General features: G+C 28.0%; 1 protein-coding gene across 3 annotated transcripts in view; it reads left to right on the top strand.

Annotated features, from left to right (window-relative positions):
- The first annotated feature begins 61 nt into the window (after positions 1–61).
- Positions 62–21,752, top strand: part of mRpL4 (mitochondrial ribosomal protein L4) — a 28,654-nt gene continuing 6,963 nt past the window's right edge. Inside the window, exons 1-6 of one of the 3 annotated variants that reach the window (XM_016051364.4) lie at positions 62–196; positions 874–936; positions 3,079–3,160; positions 10,178–10,398; positions 12,886–13,003; positions 16,360–16,466. In XM_016051364.4, coding sequence (XP_015906850.2) covers positions 191–196; positions 874–936; positions 3,079–3,160; positions 10,178–10,398; positions 12,886–13,003; positions 16,360–16,466 — 597 coding nt within the window. In that variant the 5' untranslated portion in view covers positions 62–190. Of the gene's footprint in view, positions 197–319; positions 728–873; positions 937–3,078; positions 3,161–10,177; positions 10,399–12,885; positions 13,004–16,359; positions 16,467–21,752 lie in introns of those variants that run through there. The other 2 variants (XM_071187179.2, XM_071187180.2) reach the window with 2 other exon arrangements.

Here is a 21,752-nt window from a genome sequence, read left to right on the forward strand (position 1 = left end):
AGGAAAAGTGATAGTTTTTGAAGATGATGCCAAATCGTACGATAATCTGCAAACTTCGATTGTCTACTGTTCTAATTTTTATTTCAACTTAATCAGATAAGAAAATAAACAGTTTATTATGACATATAACTTCTTTAATAAAAGTGTCAAGGTTTTCGATTGTCTTAACAAAATTTTGTAACAAGATTTCATGACGGTAAATAATTTCAAGTTTATTTTCCTTGCATCAGTTTTGGAACGCAGTGTCATTTCTTAAGAAAGTAAAGCACACGCGTGCGTAATATGTTTTTACACAAAGCTGTAAGCTAATTTTCCCTATGAGTATAATTCCAAGTAACAAAGTCTAATATTTTGGAAGTGTACAAGAATCTTACAATACTTTAAAAGATAAATGCTGAGAAATTATTAAATTAAACTATATTTCAATGTGTAAAGTATAGGTATATTTTTTAGCCATATCCTACCGTACTTCTTTCATTTTTAAATAGGGAAATGATTTACGTTGTAATATAATTACTATTTTATCGTGCAACAGGAATACTCTTTTAAAAAGAATTTATTAATCACGTCGACTCTCATTTATGTATCCATCATAACACCTCACATTTTAATCTAAATTCTTATTGAAATTTCTATTTGGATAATGGTTCTGGAGTTATGTGAGAGACACACAAACTCATCATTTTACTATTATAGATGATCGAATTTTCATTTACAATTATTTAAAGTTAGTAAAAGTTATCGTGTTCTGCGAGATTTTGCACATGCCCAATACAGAAAAAATATTGTATATATGTTTATGTAAAAGTTACATTAAAGCTATTGTATTTTCAAATGAAGTCTTAACTCTTAACAATTTATTCTATTTTACAGAGTTTCAGTTTGAAAATGCTAAAATCCACAAAGTTAATTTCTTCTCTGTTTTTGAAAAGAATCGTAAGTTTATTTACATTTGCTCCATATTTATGTGTGCAAAATTATCATTGTTATGTGTTTTTAATTTGTCAGTTATAGTGCGTCTTTGAGGAGAACTCCTCCAAACTGAAAGTCTGGAACTGTCTGCTGCTATGGTGACGAGCGAGAGCACATTTTTAATGGGGATGAAATGGAGGAAAGAAGGTGATGATTGGTTTACTCACGACGACCTATGCCAAGATTAAGACAAAACTATTCACCAGGCCGGGATAGCCTGGTCGGTAGGGCGCTGGGCCCATATCCAAGAGGTCGTGTGTTCGATCCTCGCCGGCCGAAGACTCCCCGTGTAGTAAATGGTGACTGATGCACGTTAAATCTGTCGAGTCTCAAAGTCCTCCATGTTCCCATAACAAATCAATACCTCTGGGGGTACTGATCCAGGAGTTTCCTTGTCTTCTGGATTGGTTCAAAATTACAAGGCTACGGAGTTGAGCGTTAGTAGTCGTAAACCCATGAAATTGGGTCGGCTGTTCAACGACGGTTATAAAATAAAATAAAAACTATTCACCCTACACCCCTATTCGTAGTGACCTTTCCTCATAACTATAGTACCCGCAACGAGACGGGTGTCTGGAGGAGTTCTCCTGAAAGCCACACTGTACGTGCATTTGCTGTTTGCTATAAATGTAAAGATATAAGTTCCTTTATAGGCAATAGTTTAAGAATTAATTAATAAAGGTATACCTGTTTTGTTCTTGTGTGCAGACGCTGCCTTATTAATTTGAAAGAGTGGCCCATCATTCTCGGTAACATGTAGCTCAAACACATCATAGCATCTTAATCAATGTTAAAGCTCAGAAGTGTTCTGGAATGTTGAGATCTCTCATGGCTATGCAATTATATAAAACTTTCTTTTTGTCTACTAAGGGATATCTATTTTATTTATGATGATTTGAGCATGCAATTATTTGCTCTAAGGTCCTTGACTCTTATCATAGCCTTTGCCACCCAAAAATATGCTACACATTTTTTTTCACCTATGTTAGAAAGTAGACAAATTAATCTTTATTTATTCACTGACCAGACTGTGTAGGGGTCATAAAACTGGCCTTGCATCTAAAAAGTTCTGGGTTTGAATCAAGGGCAAGGCTTGGATGATGTTCTTTTATTCTCTTTACTATCTGTAGGAGCAACGCTGGCCCACCTAATATGGTGCCTCTGAAAGAGTGGCTTACATTTCTGCCCTGTAAATGCCTGAATTGACAAAATGTTAACACAGGTGGGCATTGAAAATAGAAAAATATATTTATTTATGTTCTATTCAATTAAGTTTCCATTTTATCACTGGGAATGCTAATTATTTAGTTTGAAGGAAATTAAAATGATTCTGATCACAAATTATTTTTATATCCGCTATAGAGCAAGAGTTTGTGGTTCAAAAATTTTGAGCTACTGTTGAGGAAATGAATGGGAGAAATATTGCCAAAATAAAAATGAATAAATAAAAAACATTTGTTTTTTCAATTTGCTGTTAATTATTTAGAATTTTTTTTTTATCCTATGATGATATTTCTATAGATATAGTTCCAAAGCCATAACAAGGTACATATATACTCAATTTGTTGTGAAAAAAAATTTTCTATTCTATACCAGAATTTCTTAATTAACAACATTAAAACAATATCATTTGTAAAAGATAAAATTTACCTTTTTTTAATGTATTTTGCAATTGTTTTTTCTTCGGGGAAGGGTACATAGATTAAGCATCCACTTAATTAAATTCATGTTAAGATACTTTTTAAGTTCCACTTTATTAAGTCAAATAAAGTTCTATTTTATCATTGGGATGACTAATTATTTAGTTTGAGAAAATTTTGAAAATTAAAATGATGCTGAGTATAAATGGTTTTTATGTTCACTATAGAACTCTAAGTTTTTATCTATATGTGCCCTTCAGACTGTCACACAAGCATATATTATCTATTTTTTCACACTTTTGTAAAAAGTAGACAATACTTAAAGAAGTAACTAAGTAAATTAATATTAGTTAATTTGTATTCAATTAAGTTTCTATTTTATTATCGGGATGGCTGATTATTTAGTTTCAATAAAATTATGATAATTAAAATGATACTGAGCACATTATTTTTATATACTCTATAGATCCCTAAGTTTTCATCTGTATGTGCCTTTGAGACAGATGTTCCTCAGATATTAAAGCCAACAGTTGAAAGTTTAGCAAAAGGTAATATATTATTATCTAGAAACTTTGTAATTATTTTCTTTTCTTTCCTTTTTTTTTTTTTTAATGTCTGATTTGTTCTAAAATATTTTTGTAAATTTTTTCATCTTTCTTTGATAGTGTTGTTGCTTCATAAAAAGTTGCAATAAATTTTAAAAAATTCAACTCAACTTATTTAATTTTGTGTTAAAAAAATTATTTATCTATTCATAAATACATTTGTCTAAATGTTTGCAAATCAGTATTTTAAAGTCTTAAAGATACAGATATGTATATATGTAACTTAATTGAAATTGTATCATTATTATTTATGATGTAATTATATAATGTAATACAATTATATAATGTAATCAAATATATAATGTAACTTTTCATTAGTGAATGTGTAATGTTAATTTTTAGTTTAAAATTTATTAAAAACTACGCAAGTTTCCATAACCACTTATCTCTCCTTCATTATTAGGAGTAAGGAATGTTAGTAATGATTTACAGTATTGGCTAGTAATGTACAGTTATATGCAGTATTCTTCATTTTATATATATATATATATGTGTGTATCTAAATCTTAATTAACAATCAAATATTATTCATATAAGGAAGTGGTTGTCTTCCTATAATAAATTTTTGGTGTTTAGCATTTTAATTTCCTTCATTTTTGAAAAAAGTTGCAACCCAAGTTAGGAATTTCTGTGTAGTCAGTTTGTTCTTTCATGCATACTGTTTCTAAAATTACTTCATTCCAACAAAAAATGTGTTTTAAACCAGGGTTCGCCAAGTGGGCCCACTTTGAAAAAACCCGCCTGGGTTTTATTGGGCGGGCCCACCTTGAAAAAACCCACTTGGAACGATAAGTGGGTATTTTCAAAAAAACTTTTTTTTTTTACTAAAACTTATTGTTTCGCATTTACTTTTATATAATTTATTGTGCAGCATAAATTTGTCAAATAGAGTTGCATGAGTTATATAATTAAGTTTTTAATATTAGTAAAGAAAAAGAAACTCGAATCTTCATATAATTTTACAGTAGGTACCTACTATTGAAAACTTCTAGTGGATTTTTTTCAAAAAGTAATATTTTAATGATATTAAATGAAATAAAAATTTAAATAATATACTCTGAAAAGATCAATGTTTCAAATATTGTTGCATGCTTTATATATTAATAAACAGGTTATTATTATTAATTCGTATGTTTAAAAAAATGAAAAGAAACAATTTTTTTCTTTTTTTACCAAGTGATACATTACATTAACAAATTTAAACAGTTTTATTTTCTGGCTTTAAAAAAAAAAAAAAAAAAAATGCTGAAACTTTTTATCAGAGAACTTTTTAAAATTATTTATCTAAAAATGAAATCATTTTCCTAGGGTTAATTACTTGAAAACAAATGGGACAAGTAACTGATACTCTTTATAATTATACATAGTTTTAATTTCACTTTCTATTAACCTTATTATAAAAACATGTAAGACCATTAAATATTTATTTCAGTTTTTTATTTAACTCAAGTCAGATGAAATTTTAGTTTTTACTGATTATAAATATTTACTGATTATAATTTTATAATAGGTAATATCCATATGTTTAATAAATATAGTAAATAAATGTGTGTAAAAACAAAAAGATTAATAAACTTGTTCCTTTTATATTACTGCATTTATATTTTATAATTCCTAATTTAAAAAATTATGTAACGTAATGTACTTAACAATAAAGAAGATTCAAATATGTAGTGATAATGCGTTATTTAAACTTAATATAAAATACATATAACCAGGGTTCCCCAAGTGGGCCCACTTTGAAAAAACCCACTTGGTGTTTTTTTTCACAAATTGTTTTTTTTAAAATTTGGTTAAAAAAGAAGTATCTCCTAATACTATCATTGGACACAACGTTGAAGTTAACAAATATTTTAGAAATGTGCATCAAGCACATGGATGGGCAAATGGAAAAAAAACTGCTCGATGACCAAATGATACTAGGTGGAATTCATATTGTGAGCACGTAAAAGCTTTTGCCAATAATTACCATAAATATGAAGAGATTGTTCTTGAACATCAAAATGAATCTAATAATGATATGTTGGGCTTTACCATAATAAATAATGTTGGGCTTTACCAATAAACTATCAATTGGGAAAAACAGATATCAATTGTTTCTTAAGCTTTAAAAAAGCTTCAATCAGAAAACATTTCAATTTCAGAAGCTGTTGAAATATGAATTAACTTACTATCGTGTGATGAATTCGAACCCCATAAACATTTTGTAAAAAAGATTCAATCAGGCTGTTCAGCCACATCATTTATTAGCATATGCATCCTGGATCTCGAAACAAGGGGACAATTTTTAAATGATGAACAAGACCAATTAGCAGAAAACTGTCTTTCTAAGCATCATCCTGAATTTCTGTCACGTGTTATGGCATTCAAAATTTCCGATCCTGAATACTTTCCAAAATCAATGATGCTTGACACTGTTATTCAACAGTTTTGTCAGTTTTCATCAAAAAATAGTGGAAAATTATGGCAAAAAAAAAAAAAATAAGTAAATAAAATTTATTGCTTCACAAAGTTTCTGTCAATTCTTTTTTATTTGCACTCAGCACCAGCATCCTCTGTCTCTATCGAAAGACGCTTTTCAACTTTCGGTTTGGTGCAGAGTAAACTTCGAAATAGATTAGGAATAGATAAAGCTACAAAACTCGTAAAAGTGTATCACCATGAGAAATGTAGAGACTTTGAATCTGTTGTATGATAATAATAATAAGTGAAAAAATGGACCTTTTTTTTAAAAGTTAACTCTTAACATCTGCTGACAATTTTTAACTATTTGGAGAAAGTTTATCACAATTAAAAAACAGTTAAAAATTAAAATATTACTTTTAAGATTTTTTAAATATTATTAAGATTTCATTTGAATACAATTTATTTTGTTTCTTTTAATCATGTTTAAAAATATTGAAAGCAAACAAAAAAAAAATTCTATTAAGTGATACATTAAACAACAATAAACAAATTTAAAGTTTTATTTTCTGATTTTAAAAATAAGCTATAACTTTTTATATATGTTTTTTAGTGTATGTACTTTAAGATTAATTTGTCTTTTGAAACTATAAAGTTAAAATGTATCTAAAAATGCATATATGTATCTAAATATTTGAAAAAAGGGGCAAGTAACTGATACTCTTTATAATTAGGGTGACCTGGGGTAATTCCTGATCAAAAAACGCAAACATCTATTTTGCGAAAAAACTATTCAAAATAGAATTTTAATATTTACTGGAAGTTTGAGGCTATATGAGATGAGTCCAATGCCACCTTCTTTTGTTTGAAAATCTAATTAGAATTTAAAAGATTTTAAATTTTTAGTGATCAGGAATTACCCCTGGTCTTGATCATTTCTGGGGTAATTCCTGATCACTTCTGGGGTAATTACTGATCACCAGTTTTTATTGTAAAGGGGCTGTTTAAAAATAATTATATAATGGTAATTAACAAATAAGACATCAAGATCAAACAAATAAACCAAAAAGATATGTTTAAGCAGCTAATAAAATGATTTATTTAAAAGCAAGAAGAAGGATTAACACTTTAAATTTTCAAAAATCTTTGCATCGTGCCATACATTTCAGGCAATCAGCCAAATCATTCTCAAGTTCTTCTGAAATATAAGAGTTCCCACATGGGTTACTTTTGCTGCATTTTTTATCTTCATTAAGGGAAAGTGTAAAGTTAAGTAAGGCATGTCAACAGCTCTGGCAGCAGCTTTTACACTGAAATTTTCATTTTCAATCATTAAAAGAAATTCACTAATTTTGTTTTCTAGAAGCTTAGTATCCTTTTTAGGCTTATAATTTCTCACCATATTTATACTAGGCTAATTTATAGACTTAAAAATTATTCTAACAATTATACTAGGCTAATTTATAAACTTAAAAATTATTCTAACGATGTACACACATAAAATTAAGATAGAAGCAAGGTAAGACAAACCAGAAATGGTGCAAATCAGAATACAGTCTTGTATACAGTTTAAAACAAATTTTGTGATGACAGTTAAAATATATTTTATAGTTGTTCCACTTAATAAATATGAACTGTTATTTAAGAAAAGACAATTAGGTATTTATAAGTTATTTTATATACTATTTATAAGAAGAAATGACAATGATCAGGAATTACCCCAGTGATCAATAATTACCCCATCTGTAGGGGGAAACATTTGATATAGTTTCCCATAATCAATAACAATGTTTACAGTAGATGTGAAACAATTAAACAAGAGCTTACACTATTTTCATATCAAAGAAAAAGAAAGTGACTCAAAATATTTATTATTAAGAGAAGGAGGGGGATCTTTGCAGAAATGTGCACATTTTGAAACTCATCTTTGAAATGGAAAATACAGAAAGCAGTTTAAAAGATACTTATTTTGTTAGATTAAACAAAAAATTATTATTAAGTAAATGTAGTTATACTTCAGTAAAGTGTACAAGCATTCTTGTCCATGTCTTAAATTTAAAAAAAAATAATTTTTTTATTAATAAAACTTAGGTGATCATTATTTACCCCAGAAACAGAGTGATCGTGAATTACCCCGGGTCACCCTATACGCAATTTTAATTTCACTTTCTATTAATCGTATTATAAAAACATGGAAGACCATTAAATATTTATTCCAGTTTAATTTTAATACAGGTAAAAGTCAGATGAAATTTTAGTGTTTACTTATACAACTCTATTTAATGAATAAAAATATTTTCACAGTGAAATTTATGAGCACTAAATGAAAAAACTCAATTTTCCCCGGGTTTTTTCAAATAAAACCCAATTTTCCCCGGGTTTTTTCAAATAAAACCCAGACGGGTTGGGTTTTTTCAAAAATCCCCGGGTTTTTTCGAACCCTGTTTTAAACCCACTCTTTAAATGTGAGAATTTTTATAAAAATTTGGTAATGTAAACTTTAACAAAAACGCATTCATTCATGAGATCAAGAATTATTCAGGGTGTTCATCTTTTTTTTTTTTTTTTTTTTTTTGTGCACTGTGCATATAAAAAAAAAAATTTTAAGGAATTTCAGTTGCCAGCTTATAAAATTAACCACTTTTTAGAATGGAAGGATCTCAGAATGAAATTATTTTTAATGGATGAAGTGTACCATACTTAGAAACTTAACCCTACTTAGTAAACTTAACCATACTTAGTAAACCTAACCATACTTAGTAAACCTAACCATACTTAGTAAAATATCCAACTTAGAAGTTTATTTTACTTCTTCAATTTCCGCCTGTTTCTTCCCAGCCTAAAAATTGTGCTCTTTTCTTATAAGAAACTTTAAAAAAAGACCCATTCTTGGAATGCATCTGTAGACCTGTTGTTTTTTCGACAAAAATTGTCCAATTCAGTACAAGTTTTGCGTTATTAAAATCAAATTTTATCAAAAAATCTTTTAAAACTTACTTGTGTACTAGAGATGTACAACACGGGCTTATGATAAAGTTTTTTCCTACTACTTTCAAATTAAAGAAATGCATAAAATTTTTATCATTCAATTATCACTATTTACTTCATTTCTCCTCTTTGCATATCTGAAAATCTAGTCTAAATCTTCTGAATCTTCTAAAGTGCTTGTCTTTGTAAAGGAAAAGAATTGAACACCAGTCAGTTCCATCGTTGAAGGACATGTTGTTTTCCTGCATTTAGAGGAATAATTAATTTGGTGTTAACTATTGCAGTTTGAAGCTTCAGTCGTTTCCTTTCTTATTTCAGTTTTTATTTTATTTTTTATAATTTGGTGTTTATTATTGCAAAGATTCTATTGTTTACATTTACGTTGGGTCTCAGTCAATTTATAACATAGTATGTGTAGTGTTGGCAGATGTGCGCAGTAGCAAAAAGAACTTTTTCCCCAGAAAAATTTCGACTACATTTTTTTTTTCTGTATTATTATTCTTCACTTTTAAAAAGAGTGAAGCAAAAGAATAAAAGGTAGCTAGAGACTTCCCAAGTTGTTTTCAATTATTTAAATATGACATATTAAATAGATTGGTAATTAATTCTATTATTTAAACTAGATTTTGATTTTAAACTGATAAAAACTTGTTTTAATGCTTGATATGTACTTTTGAAAAAGGTTTTCTTCCTCTTTGGATGAAAGAAATCTATTTCTGCCAGAGCACTTCTTTTCGTGGTTTTTTCTACGGTATTTACCAATGTGGAAGAACCCCCCCATATTTTTTGTTACTTTTTTTTAATATTGTTACTTATTAATTATTTTTTATTATACTTATTAATAATATTTTTTTATATTATATATTATTACTAATTGTAGTGTGTCTACCACCGCTAAAATACAATTCCAATTCACTAGTATATCAGACATGTTAACTGGATTCAATGGTGGGGTACCTTTTCATAAATGAAAGTTGACTTCGTCAATAACTTTTCTCCCCCCCCCCCCATTGGTAACCTTCGGACGTGATGTGAACATGCCTACCTTGACAGAAACTCCCACTTCGATATGAATATGCCTATCTTGACTGTAACGCCCACTTTGATCTGAACATGCCTACTTAGATGGATGGTCCACATTGAACAGTTGACTTGCTACTTGTGACTGTGACATTATCCACCTCCTCGCGCTGTTACTACTCAATCTCGATCATACACAGAGTATACACTCGACTGGTAAAGGGAACACAGTAGTGACCACGACCGTGAACTTAATACACTAACAAAAATTTATCACTAAAAAAAGTACAATGATCTCAATTCAGCTCTCCTGGCTTCTCACAAAACAGCAATGTATCAACTAGTGGTATCCGTTAATCAATTTCTATCAGATATAATTCTGGTGGGGGTGTACTGTAGGGTGTCTGCTACTGCAATTCCAATTCACTAGTATATAAGACATGTTAACTCGATTCTATGTTGGGATGTCTTTTAATAGATGAAGGTTGACATGGTCGATAACCACTATCCCCACACTAATATTATTATTACTTATTTTAATATTTTCAGACTCTGTTTATTCACCCCCATCATCTGCCGTCATCGTACCATGTCGTCCAGAACATCCTAATAGGTACCTTGCACCCAGACAAGCATGGCTTTCAAGTATAAGTACTGTTGAAGAACAAAAGCTTGGACTGGTTGAACTTCATCCTTCAGTTTTCGGAGTCATGCCAAGAATAGACTTAATATGGCAGAACAAAAATTGGCAAGAAAAGATTCATTTTATTGTAAGTCTAGCAAGAATCACTGGCTCAATTAGATGTTTATAGACTATGGTCATTGCACATGTACTGTACTCTAAAAAAAATACTGTAATACAATGAAAATACAATGGGCTATTGATATTATTAACTATATAATAATATAGTATAATATAGCATTAACTGTTTATTTAAAGAGTCCTGAAATCAGTTTTTGTTTCCCTCATCTCCCTTGTAATTTTTTGAGAATTATATGCAGAATTACTAATTATATTTACTAATTATTTTAGAATATATATATATATATTGAGAGCGGCCATTCTGAATTCCATTGTAAAATGGTCGTTCTTAGAGGTTACCTTCATTGACTTCAAAATTAAAATTTTTTTCAAAGGTACCTGATTTTTTTGCTAATGATTTTAATTATAGTCAGTGTTATTTTCTTGGTGCGGAAAGTCCACTTCTGTTGGTGTCTTGAAAAGACGGATCTATGAATAAAATTTAGCATGTATAAAAATTATCCCGACTGATATGAATATGTGCAAGAACAATTTTACCAAATCAAGCTATTTTAAATAAATAAACAATTATGTTTTTTGTTTAAGTTTGCATATAATTTTATATCATAAAAATTAGTTAGCTTTAAAAGATGAGAAGAGGTTTGATTTTTTGAGTCACAAATAGCTTTTTTTTCTTTCTAATTTAACTTTCAACTCTACTGAAAGTAAGTCATTGACAGCATTGTCTTTCGTGCTCTTTGACTGCAACATGTATTGTGAAAAAAAGCTCTCTAAATAAGAGCCTCACACAAATATTTTGAATACATTTTAATCTACTTATTTGTTTTGTTAAATTTTTTGATTTAATATTTTTTACTCGTTTCTATAATTGACCTTTTCTGCATTTGGTGCAGATGTTTTCCTGGTAGCTAGGAGAGGTTTTAATTAGTCTCTCTTAAAGGTTTTCTTGAGGCCCGGTGGCTGAGTGGTAGCGCTTCGCGCTCACATGCCACAGATCCAGGGTTCGATCCTCGGGCTGGGCAAGGCAGAATTACTAATTATATTTACTAATTATTTTAGAATATATATATATATATTGAGAGCGGCCATTCTGAATTCCATTGTAAAATGGTCGTTCTTAGAGGTTACCTTCATTGACTTCAAAATTAAAATTTTTTTCAAAGGTACCTGATTTTTTTGCTAATGATTTTAATTATAGTCAGTGTTATTTTCTTGGTGCGGAAAGTCCACTTCTGTTGGTGTCTTGAAAAGACGGATCTATGAATAAAATTTAGCATGTATAAAAATTATCCCGACTGATATGAATATGTGCAAGAACAATTTTACCAAATCAAGCTATTTTAAATAAATAAACAATTATGTTTTTTGTTTAAGTTTGCATATAATTTTATATCATAAAAATTAGTTAGCTTTAAAAGATGAGAAGAGGTTTGATTTTTTGAGTCACAAATAGCTTTTTTTTCTTTCTAATTTAACTTTCAACTCTACTGAAAGTAAGTCATTGACAGCATTGTCTTTCGTGCTCTTTGACTGCAACATGTATTGTGAAAAAAAGCTCTCTAAATAAGAGCCTCACACAAATATTTTGAATACATTTTAATCTACTTATTTGTTTTGTTAAATTTTTTGATTTAATATTTTTTACTCGTTTCTATAATTGACCTTTTCTGCATTTGGTGCAGATGTTTTCCTGGTAGCTAGGAGAGGTTTTAATTAGTCTCTCTTAAAGGTTTTCTTGAGGCCCGGTGGCTGAGTGGTAGCGCTTCGCGCTCACATGCCACAGATCCAGGGTTCGATCCTCGGGCTGGGCAAGGCTGACTCAGCCTTTCATCCCTTCAGTGGGTCGATAAATGAGTACCAAGCATGCTTGGAAACTAAACACTGGGGGTTCCGCGTTTGGCTGACCACCTGACCGGAACATCTGCTCCTGCACCCCAGAGCCCAAGGTCAAGAAAACTGAGATGGGCACAGTAGGCCTTGGCCCTCTATGGGCTGTTGCGCCACTGAGTTTAGTTTAGTTTTTTAAAGGTTTTCTCCAACACAAAGTCTGTGGAAAAAATTCCATGCCTCCCAAAAGTGGACAAAAAGAGCTCTCTAAATAAGAGCCTCACATGAATAGTTTGAATACATTTTAATCTACTTATTATTATTATTATTTTTGTTAAATATTTTGTTTTGATATTTCTGTGTTTCCATAATTGACCATTTCTGCATTTAGTGCAGATTATTGCCTAGTCCCTGTGAGAGGTTTTAATAGTCTCTCCTAAAGGTTTTTTCAACACAAAGTCTAAGGAAAAAATTCTGTGCCTTTCAAAAGTAGTTGTAAATAGAGGTGGTCTTTTCTGGAAGTTCGACTGTATATATATATATATTTATAAATATTTAACTTTTCCCATAACTGTTTCTTGTACTCAACTTCTTAAAAGCTGACCTAATTGTAAAAAAGGGAAAGAAAAAAATTTAAATGGATATATAATTGACGAATCCCTCTTAGGATTATAGAAGTGATAAGAGCCGTGCAGACATGAAAGGTGGTGGCCGGAAACCTTGGAGACAGAAAGGTACTGGCAGAGCTAGGCATGGAAGTATTCGGAGCCCAATATTTAAAGGAGGTTTGTTTATTATTATTATTGCAATTTACACTCTTTAAATCGTGTATTCTCGATGTGGAAATTAGTTTAAATATCATTTTAGTTTTTAGAGTTTTAGTTTTGTTCTTTCTGTCATGAATGTTAAATATTTCAAAGGTGTATTGGTTTGAATTTTTTGTGAAGTTATTGTTCTAAAAATAAATTGACATTTGACTAAAGTATGTCAATATTTCATGGATGCCTACTCTTTTTGTTTGTTAATGAGATTCCACAAATTTTCGTGTCTTGTTAGCTTTAAAAAAATATTCTCTCTACTATTAGGAAAAGTTTACAAATTCCCTAAAAAAATGAGAAAATATTTTATTAAAAAAGACTTTGTTTAAAAAGGAAAATATTTTGATATAATTCCCTGTAAAAAGTATATTTATATTCATGAAAACAAAATTCTAACAAATATTTCACAGTAGAATAACGATTTGTTCAAATTGAATCATTTGTTTTTTTCTCTGATGTATTTTGGAATTTGTATTGAAAATTTTAAAATTACTTTACAAGGAAAATTACCACATTAAAAAATTATGTCCAAAAAAATTAACCTTAGCACCTATAAATAAACAGGGCAATTTTGATCATTAGTATGAATGTTATTAATAACTAAAATTTAAAAAAAAAGTTATTATTTCCAAATGTTGATGTCATCACTTGACTTTCTGAAAAATATCAATTTTTAAAAAAATTTAAAACTCCAGAAGAAAGAAATATTTTACTTAAACATATTTTAAGAGAATAAGAAACATTGAACAAACGAAAAATAGTCTACTTATTATTTTAATTCTTTGCATGATTACAACTTAATAACTGATACTGTATATTTTTGTGTACAACTCGAGGGGTGGCCGAACTTTTTTGGAAAGCAAAAAAAGATTAACTTATGTTGAAATATATACAATAGTTAATCTTGCTTGTATCTAAGAAATTTCTTTTTTATTTAAATTTGTTAAAAGTCCTGATTAGTGTTTACTCTCAGTTCAAAAACAGTTCTCTATCTTTTAAATTTTTTAACTCTGCATTTTCTAGCTTTACTTATGTTATTTCTAGTATTTTTCAACCCCAGGTGTCAATCCAAGTTACATTTTTTACTGCCCACTTTTGTTTAAAGTATATATGTAAAATTTTCTCCTTTAATCAATCACCAGTCTATTAAATTATGATGTTAAACAATACATGAGATTCTAACTTTTTTTAAAAACATTACAGTGTTAACTGTAGAGAATAACAACTATTTGCTGTTCACAGTTAGCAATAATCTAATTATAAAAAGAAAATCAAAAAAGATTTTATTTATGCAAATTTAATTTTTTACAGATTAATCAATACACTGATTAAATGTATTAACAATACTTAATATTATTAATAAAACTAAAACATGTAATGCTGATAACTAAAATTGTTAAATGCTATTAAATTAATTATTACAAACTGTTCACTGAATAAATGAATTTATAGTTATTTTTTTCAGACTTTTACCTATGTTCTTGTGGCAAATCTGCCACAACATTGTGATAAAAATGTAAAAATTCCTTTGTGGATGGCTTTGGTTTTTCATGTCAAATATGCCTGCAGTAGTAACTGATACTGTTTACGCAACTTTTACTTTTTAACGAACTTTAAAAGCATAAAAAAATTTGCAATACATAAAGGAAGCCAAAATATTAAAATTTTACAACTGATTAAAAAAAATGGAATTTTCTAAGAAAACTTTAATGTGGACAAAAAATAGGATTTTATTTTTTAAAAAAAAAAACAGCATGGTACGTCGTTCCCTGCACACTGCGTCCCTACACCTCTGCTCAACTGCCTTATGAACTGTAAAAACAAGAAGCCAATTTATCAGAAATAAGATCATGAAAAATTAAAATAAACTATTCTATTTTTAGCAGAAAAATCTTTACTCATGGTTTAAATACATTAACTACATTTTTGATAACATCTATATTTATATTAATCTTTATATTAATAATTTAAAAATTAATAGAAAACTTTATACTACATACAACAAAATTCATAACTATAATTTGAGAGTTGGATTCTATTCTATTGGTCTACTTTTTTTTCTCTTTATCTTTTGGATAAAATATTCACTATTGATAAAATTAAATTTTGAAATACATAGAAAAAATATTTATTATTACTTTAAAATATTTATTCCATACTATGTAAAAATGTTTTTATTTTCCAAATGATATTTAGTGTACCGTCAACCAAAAAAGATTGGAAAACACTATACTATTTATTCCTTTTTTAACAAAATAAAGATAGAAAATTTAATTTCTATAAGTGCAAAAATCAACTTTCCCCTCCTAATTTCTTCAATTCTTACAAAAATTAAATTAATTCAAGTAAAATTTAATATTTTTAAAGTGAAAAAATGGTAACATGAGAAATAAGAGTTATAAGGTAGGAGATCTATCTAACGCAATTCTATGGATCACAATTCTTCATAAACTACATTTACATACCTGCCAACATTGGAGAAATAAAATAATGGGGATTGATTTTACTAGCGACATTTCTTAGACTACAAGTAAAATTTTGATTCATCATGCATATCATGTAAGTCAAAAAGAGAAATTCAAAGTTGAAAATAATATAAGCAGTTACATTTAGCAAAGTAAAAAAATATGTATATAAACCTTAATCTGAAAAATATTTTTTTAAACCATTATTTATAACTACTTAAACTATTAACCCTCAACATACTGCAATTTCTCCAATCGCACGATCTTTTGAGGAATAAGAAAAGTATTTTTGCTATCAACAGCTATTTTATCGCCATTTTTTATTTTATTTTTATTTCAACAAATACGGAGAAATTTAAGAAAAATACAGGTAAACAGGAGATAGTGGTAAAATACAGGAGTTTTTCTGTAAAAACAGGAGACTTGGCAGGTATGCATTCACTTTGTGAATGTAAATAATGGAATTTGCAATTAAAAAATTTCTGTACTTGAGCTGATAACTTTTTGTTTGATTATTTACTTAGAGATTCCTCTTTCTTTTTTAGTTTAAGAGCAACCAAAATTTATTTGTTTGTTATTAATTTAATGCTCTTGAAAATTTTAAATTTTTCTGTTTCATATGTATATTAGCATGCTTATTTGTAAGTTTAACAATATGATTAGTGATCTACATTACATAAAACTCTTTAAAATGCCCAACCTAATCCTTCAAGGTTTCCATCTGAAAGAACTTTTACTATATCATTATTTCTAGACTAATTATTGTAAAGCAGTATATAAATTGTTTATTTTTTTAATTTATGCATTTAAGTTAAGATTTTTGTTAATAAAAACTAATTTGCTATTTTCTATTTTCAGGAGGAAAAGCTCATGCCAAGTGGGGACCAAAAACCACATTTTTTATGTTGCCTTTAGCTACCAGACTTAGAGGACTGTCTTCATTGCTCACTTGCAAGTTTGCACAGGTGTTAATTTAATCCATTTCATAACTGTTTAAAATAATTACACTTTTCTAGTTCATTTTAAATTATTATTATTATTTTAATATTTTATTTATTAAGTTTCAGTGAAAATGTTTTGTTGATATTATCTGTTAACTGATAAATAAATAACACCTGACAAGGATAATCTTTTGTCATCCTAAACTGAAAGTAATTAAATTTTAAAATTGTTGAAACTCCATCTAATACTATTGAAAATAAAAAATAAATATGTAAGTATATATTTCCTATCATTTAGTTCTAAAAAGTTGTTGAATATTGTTACAAAAATTCCCTGTGTCTGTAAAATAAGTTATTGCACTCAAGAGCCAAAACTTTATGACCACCTCTTAATAACGAGTTGGTCCACCTTTATCCCGCAACACAGCTGCAACCCGCCTTGGCATGGATACCACAAGTCCTTGGTAGATAGCCGGAGACCACTCCAACACAATTTGAGCCTTGTGACATGGGGTGTTGTCCTGTTGGAAAATTCCATTTCCAGCTGGAGAAACAAAGGCCATGTAAGGGTGCAACTGGTCCGCAATTATGTTCAGATACCCTGTAGCATTCATGGTCTGCTCTGTTCAGAAATACTTGTGCAGTTTCAGAAATACTTGTTCCGAGCCTTCGAGCCAATACAATCTGCCCTCTATCAAAATCGCTTAGATCCGCAGCATTTTCCATCACACTCAGAAGTAAGTGAAAGAATGATTCTTCAAACTCTTCAGCAACAGTTCCATACCACTTCTGATCACATGCCTTCCACATCCTCCAGGAGAGTTCATTGCAAAATGTAGGGGTGGTCATAATGTTTTGGCTCTTGAGTGTATATTAAAATAAGGAACTATATGTATTGCAGAGATTCAAACACATACTATAGATGAAACTTGATTTTAAAAATTTATAACAATTTTGTGTAGGTAATTAAAATAAAACTAACAAGCTGCTTTTTATTTAGTTTTTATGCATTTTTTGAAAGACAAAATATTAACTTTATGGATAACTTAATTCCCATTCATATTAATTAATTTTTGACATTCTTCACAAAAATAATTCTTTTCAGTCTTGTGGATTTTTAAGCATTGTTTATATAAAAACCATGTTCTGTATAGTTTAAAATAAGAGGATTTGGAGCATATATTTTTTAGAATATATTAACAAATTGTGTATATTATGATAAAATACATATTTTCATATAGATTCAGTTAATTTCAATAAAGTGTTGCAATAAATTTATGACAGACTTGTGCCGTAATAATTAAGTTAGTTACTTTCAGTTCAACTATATAAAAGGCATATATCTTTGTCTAATAATGGAAGTTAAATTAATAAAATGAGTTATAATTTTTTTTAAATTTAATTGTTATTTTTAAAAAAAGCTTTTAATACTTATCAAATAACTGCCAAATCTTCTAACTTTAGACATAGGAGTTCTGGAACAGATGGTTTATTGTTGTTTTGTTGTGCCCCCAAATTTTTTTTGACAACCTTAATAACAAAATTATTAAATAAATAATTAAACAAAATTTCAATTGGTTATAGATTCTCAAAATATGGCAAGTTATAATATAATCTGTATTTCTAAATCAGAAGATCCCCAATCAATTTTTTTTAACGTCATACTTTTTTTCTTATTTCAGACTTATATTCAGGTTATTTTTTAAATTTAAATAACATTTTTCTAGCTTGAATTACATGGCAATAATATCAAACATTAATCAAAATTTACATATTATGAAGCGTGAATTTATGTAATTGGCAACTGACTTCTTTAGTAAAATTGGCAAATTTATTTTGCTGTGTTTTTTCCTTCTTACTGTATCAATTCAGTTTAAAATTACATGAAACACATGCAAAGATATATATATTAGTTAGTAACCAAAAAATATCTTACTTAATTGATAGTATTAATATCATTGAAGCCCATAAATTATGAGATTTTCATATGAATTGTTTAGCCCAATTTAGTAATAGGCCAAACTTTTCACAAAGGTAATATTTTTTACATCTGATTGGCACTTAGTGTAATCTCCAGATTGATATTTTACAAGCTTCTAATATTTCCACTATCATGATATTTCTATCGCATGATACACAGAGAAATTTTACTGTGCACAGTACCCAAAAGATAAAAATATTTCACCTTAAAATTTTACTAAAATTTAGTTCTGATGGTCGGATTTTCATGAATTAAAAAAGCCAATATTAATGATTCAAATGGGTGTTAACAAATATGCTAATTAATTTGTGCAGACTATATTCAAAACTATGAAATCAGACACAAAACATAGTTTCCCTAAATAAATATCTATACAGTCGGACCTCTATTTAACGAAGTCAATAAATCCTGATAATAAGTTCGTTATATGGAAAATTCATTAAATAGAAAATCACCTTTTAAAATACTTAAGCTACACAAAACAGGATTTAAATCCATAAACACTAGACATAATTAAAATAGCAATTGATGCACTTTTATCTTGTAAACTAGTATCTACTATTTATTTTATAAATCTTAACCATAAAAGAGATCTGCTTGGAAAGCAAGAATAAAGCAAAACATTTTCCAGTGTTTCACTATCATGCTATATATATTTTCAACTAAAAAAAGGCTAAATTTATGCATAAAATTATACCTGCATTTATTATAAAAGTAATTTTAACCTGCATTACCACATGCGTTAAGTTAAATTTCTACGGATAAAATCCGTTAATTTAAGCATAGTTTTTCGTTTGAAGTGCAAACAAAAAGGGAAAAAGGAATTTACTGCTTTCTCTAAGATCATTTTTAGAGAAAATAGTAATACATTTCATAAAGCAGTGGCTTCGAAAATTAATTCAAGGTCATTTCCTTCATAAAATGCGTTAACAAGTTTGAAATGTTAAGGAATATTTTGGAAAACTGGGAAAGTGGATCTCTATGAAAAGTTCTTTAAATAGAAAATTCACTTCGCTATTTGGAAGTTATTTTACGAAGGAATTTCCAAATTGTTCATGGTTCCTCGAAAAAATTTGTAAAATAGAGCAATTCGTAAAATGGAAGTTAGTTAAATAGAAGTCCGACTGTATATATATTTTTTTTTCAAGATTTAGATTTTTGATTATTAAAATATAGAAGGTAATTGAAGTAAACAAAAATATGGTATTAAAAGCTTAGTCAGAAAAATATTCAAAAATTTGGGGCTCTAGTTGTTAATTTAACTTTCTGCATTTTTACTACACCTCAAGAAATTTGTATGCATACAAGTATAAAAGATGATAAAATAATTATAATTTTTTTATTGTTAATGTTGTAATTTTGAATGACTTCTACTAAACTATGAAACTTGGAGTAACAAAATTAAAGGAAATGGATCAAATAGTTTTTGAGAAAGAAAGCTTTTTAAATCAATTTGACCAATTTCAATTGATTTTGTCATTTAAAACTACATGGTTTAAAATAATGTAAAAATATATATATTTTATGGTTCATAATTTAATAAAATAATAAATATTATAAGTAATTATTAAAAATCATTTCTTACATCTTTAGATAAAGAAATTTTATAATTGTCTGCAAAAATGCTTTATTCTTTTCTAAGGAATGGATATTGCAAAATACTCAAAAAATGTTGCAACTTCTCTCCATATTTTGATGATTAAAAATCCCATATCATTAAAAAAGATGTTTTCTTTAGAGAAAGTATATATTTGAATCTGATTTCATATCTTTATCAGCTACACTAATTAACTAGCATATTGGAGATAAACCCTTTAAACCATTAAGATTTGTACATAGTTTGTGAATATTCAATCAATACAACAAAAGTTATTTGTGGCTTATTTTAATTAAAATTATCTAGATATTGCATCCAGCTCTATATTTATGCAAGTATATGTATTTCTGCCATTTAATAAATAATGAAACTTTTCTATTAAAGTTATTAAGAAAATTATTTAAAGTTTTTATTTAAATTAATTAAGTAATTTTTTAAAGTTATTAAAAAATATTTCAAAGTAATGTTAATCTTTATAATAAGTAATCTAAATAGTTTTTTTTTTTTCTAAAAATATTTCTCTATTATAAATAGCAATTAACTTAACATGTTTAAAGCACTCGTATAGATGTTGATGTTTAACATTAAAAATGTTTTTGATAAATGTATATTTTTATTAAATATCTTTTCCATATTAATGTTTGATGAACTTTATTTACATATGAATTCCCATAGTTTATTTTGAAGGGCAGAATTTTTACTTGACATTTAAATCCATACACTATTGGAATTTTACCTTTCATACACTTTACTATATTTTAAGTGGAAATAATAATAGTTATAAATATAGCTTAGGCCACATGTTTTCTATTTGTCTAATTAAATTCTTAACAATTTCTAACATTGCCGTTTTGTACTTTTTGCAAAGCGAGTTTAGGGGGGGGGGAGTCCAAAGTTTTTCTTTTTTTTTAATTGGCAATTTATTAATTTTTTTAAATTTATTTTCTTTCAAATTTATTTTCTCTTTAATTTATTTAATTTTCATCTTTCTAGAACCTTTGGTAACTGTGATAAATATTTGTCATAAGCTATATTTGGAACTTTTGCTTTAAACTACCTGAATGAAGTTCTTAACTTTAAAAAACATAGGATGATTAAATCAGTTGTTCTATTTTTTAGGATAAATGATTTTCCAAAAACTTCATTCTGAAAATATGTGTTTTATTTTTACCAATTATATTTTCCTATTTTATAAACTGAATTATTATCTACACTGTGGAATAACACTTTTCAAATTTAAACTTCACAAATACACTAAAATTTAAATTCACTATTACACTTATATTTTATTTTTACTACAAGTAACTTTCGACATTTTAACTAAGCATGAGATGTAATGCTTAATTTAGAGTAGGGTTTTAAAAAAATCAGCATATGTAATTGAAAAGCAAAATTTGAGTTTAAAATTCAACATAGTTTAGAAGTTTATAAAAGTTTCAATATTTCTTTTTCTTTGCTGTAAAGTTCATTTAAAACTCACTGTGCTTTTCAGACATTTATTGTTGGTAAATTTACTTTTGTAAATGAGTGAGTGGGTTTGGAATATTTTCCGTAACTCTTTTCTACTCATAAACAGTTTTAATCTGAATTCCTTTACAGTACCCTACCATAAGTCTTATAACACTCACTCCTCAATAGCTGTAATCCACATCTGTAACTTTGTTCTTCTGTTTATAAGGAAAAGTATTAAAATTTTAATTTATTTACTACACATCTTTCAAAACCTAAAAAA

The sequence above is a fragment of the Parasteatoda tepidariorum genome, chromosome 9 (genome assembly GCF_982258835.1).
Source record: "Parasteatoda tepidariorum strain Cologne lab strain chromosome 9, Ptep-v5.0, whole genome shotgun sequence".
Classification (NCBI taxonomy): Eukaryota; Metazoa; Arthropoda; class Arachnida; order Araneae; family Theridiidae; genus Parasteatoda; species Parasteatoda tepidariorum.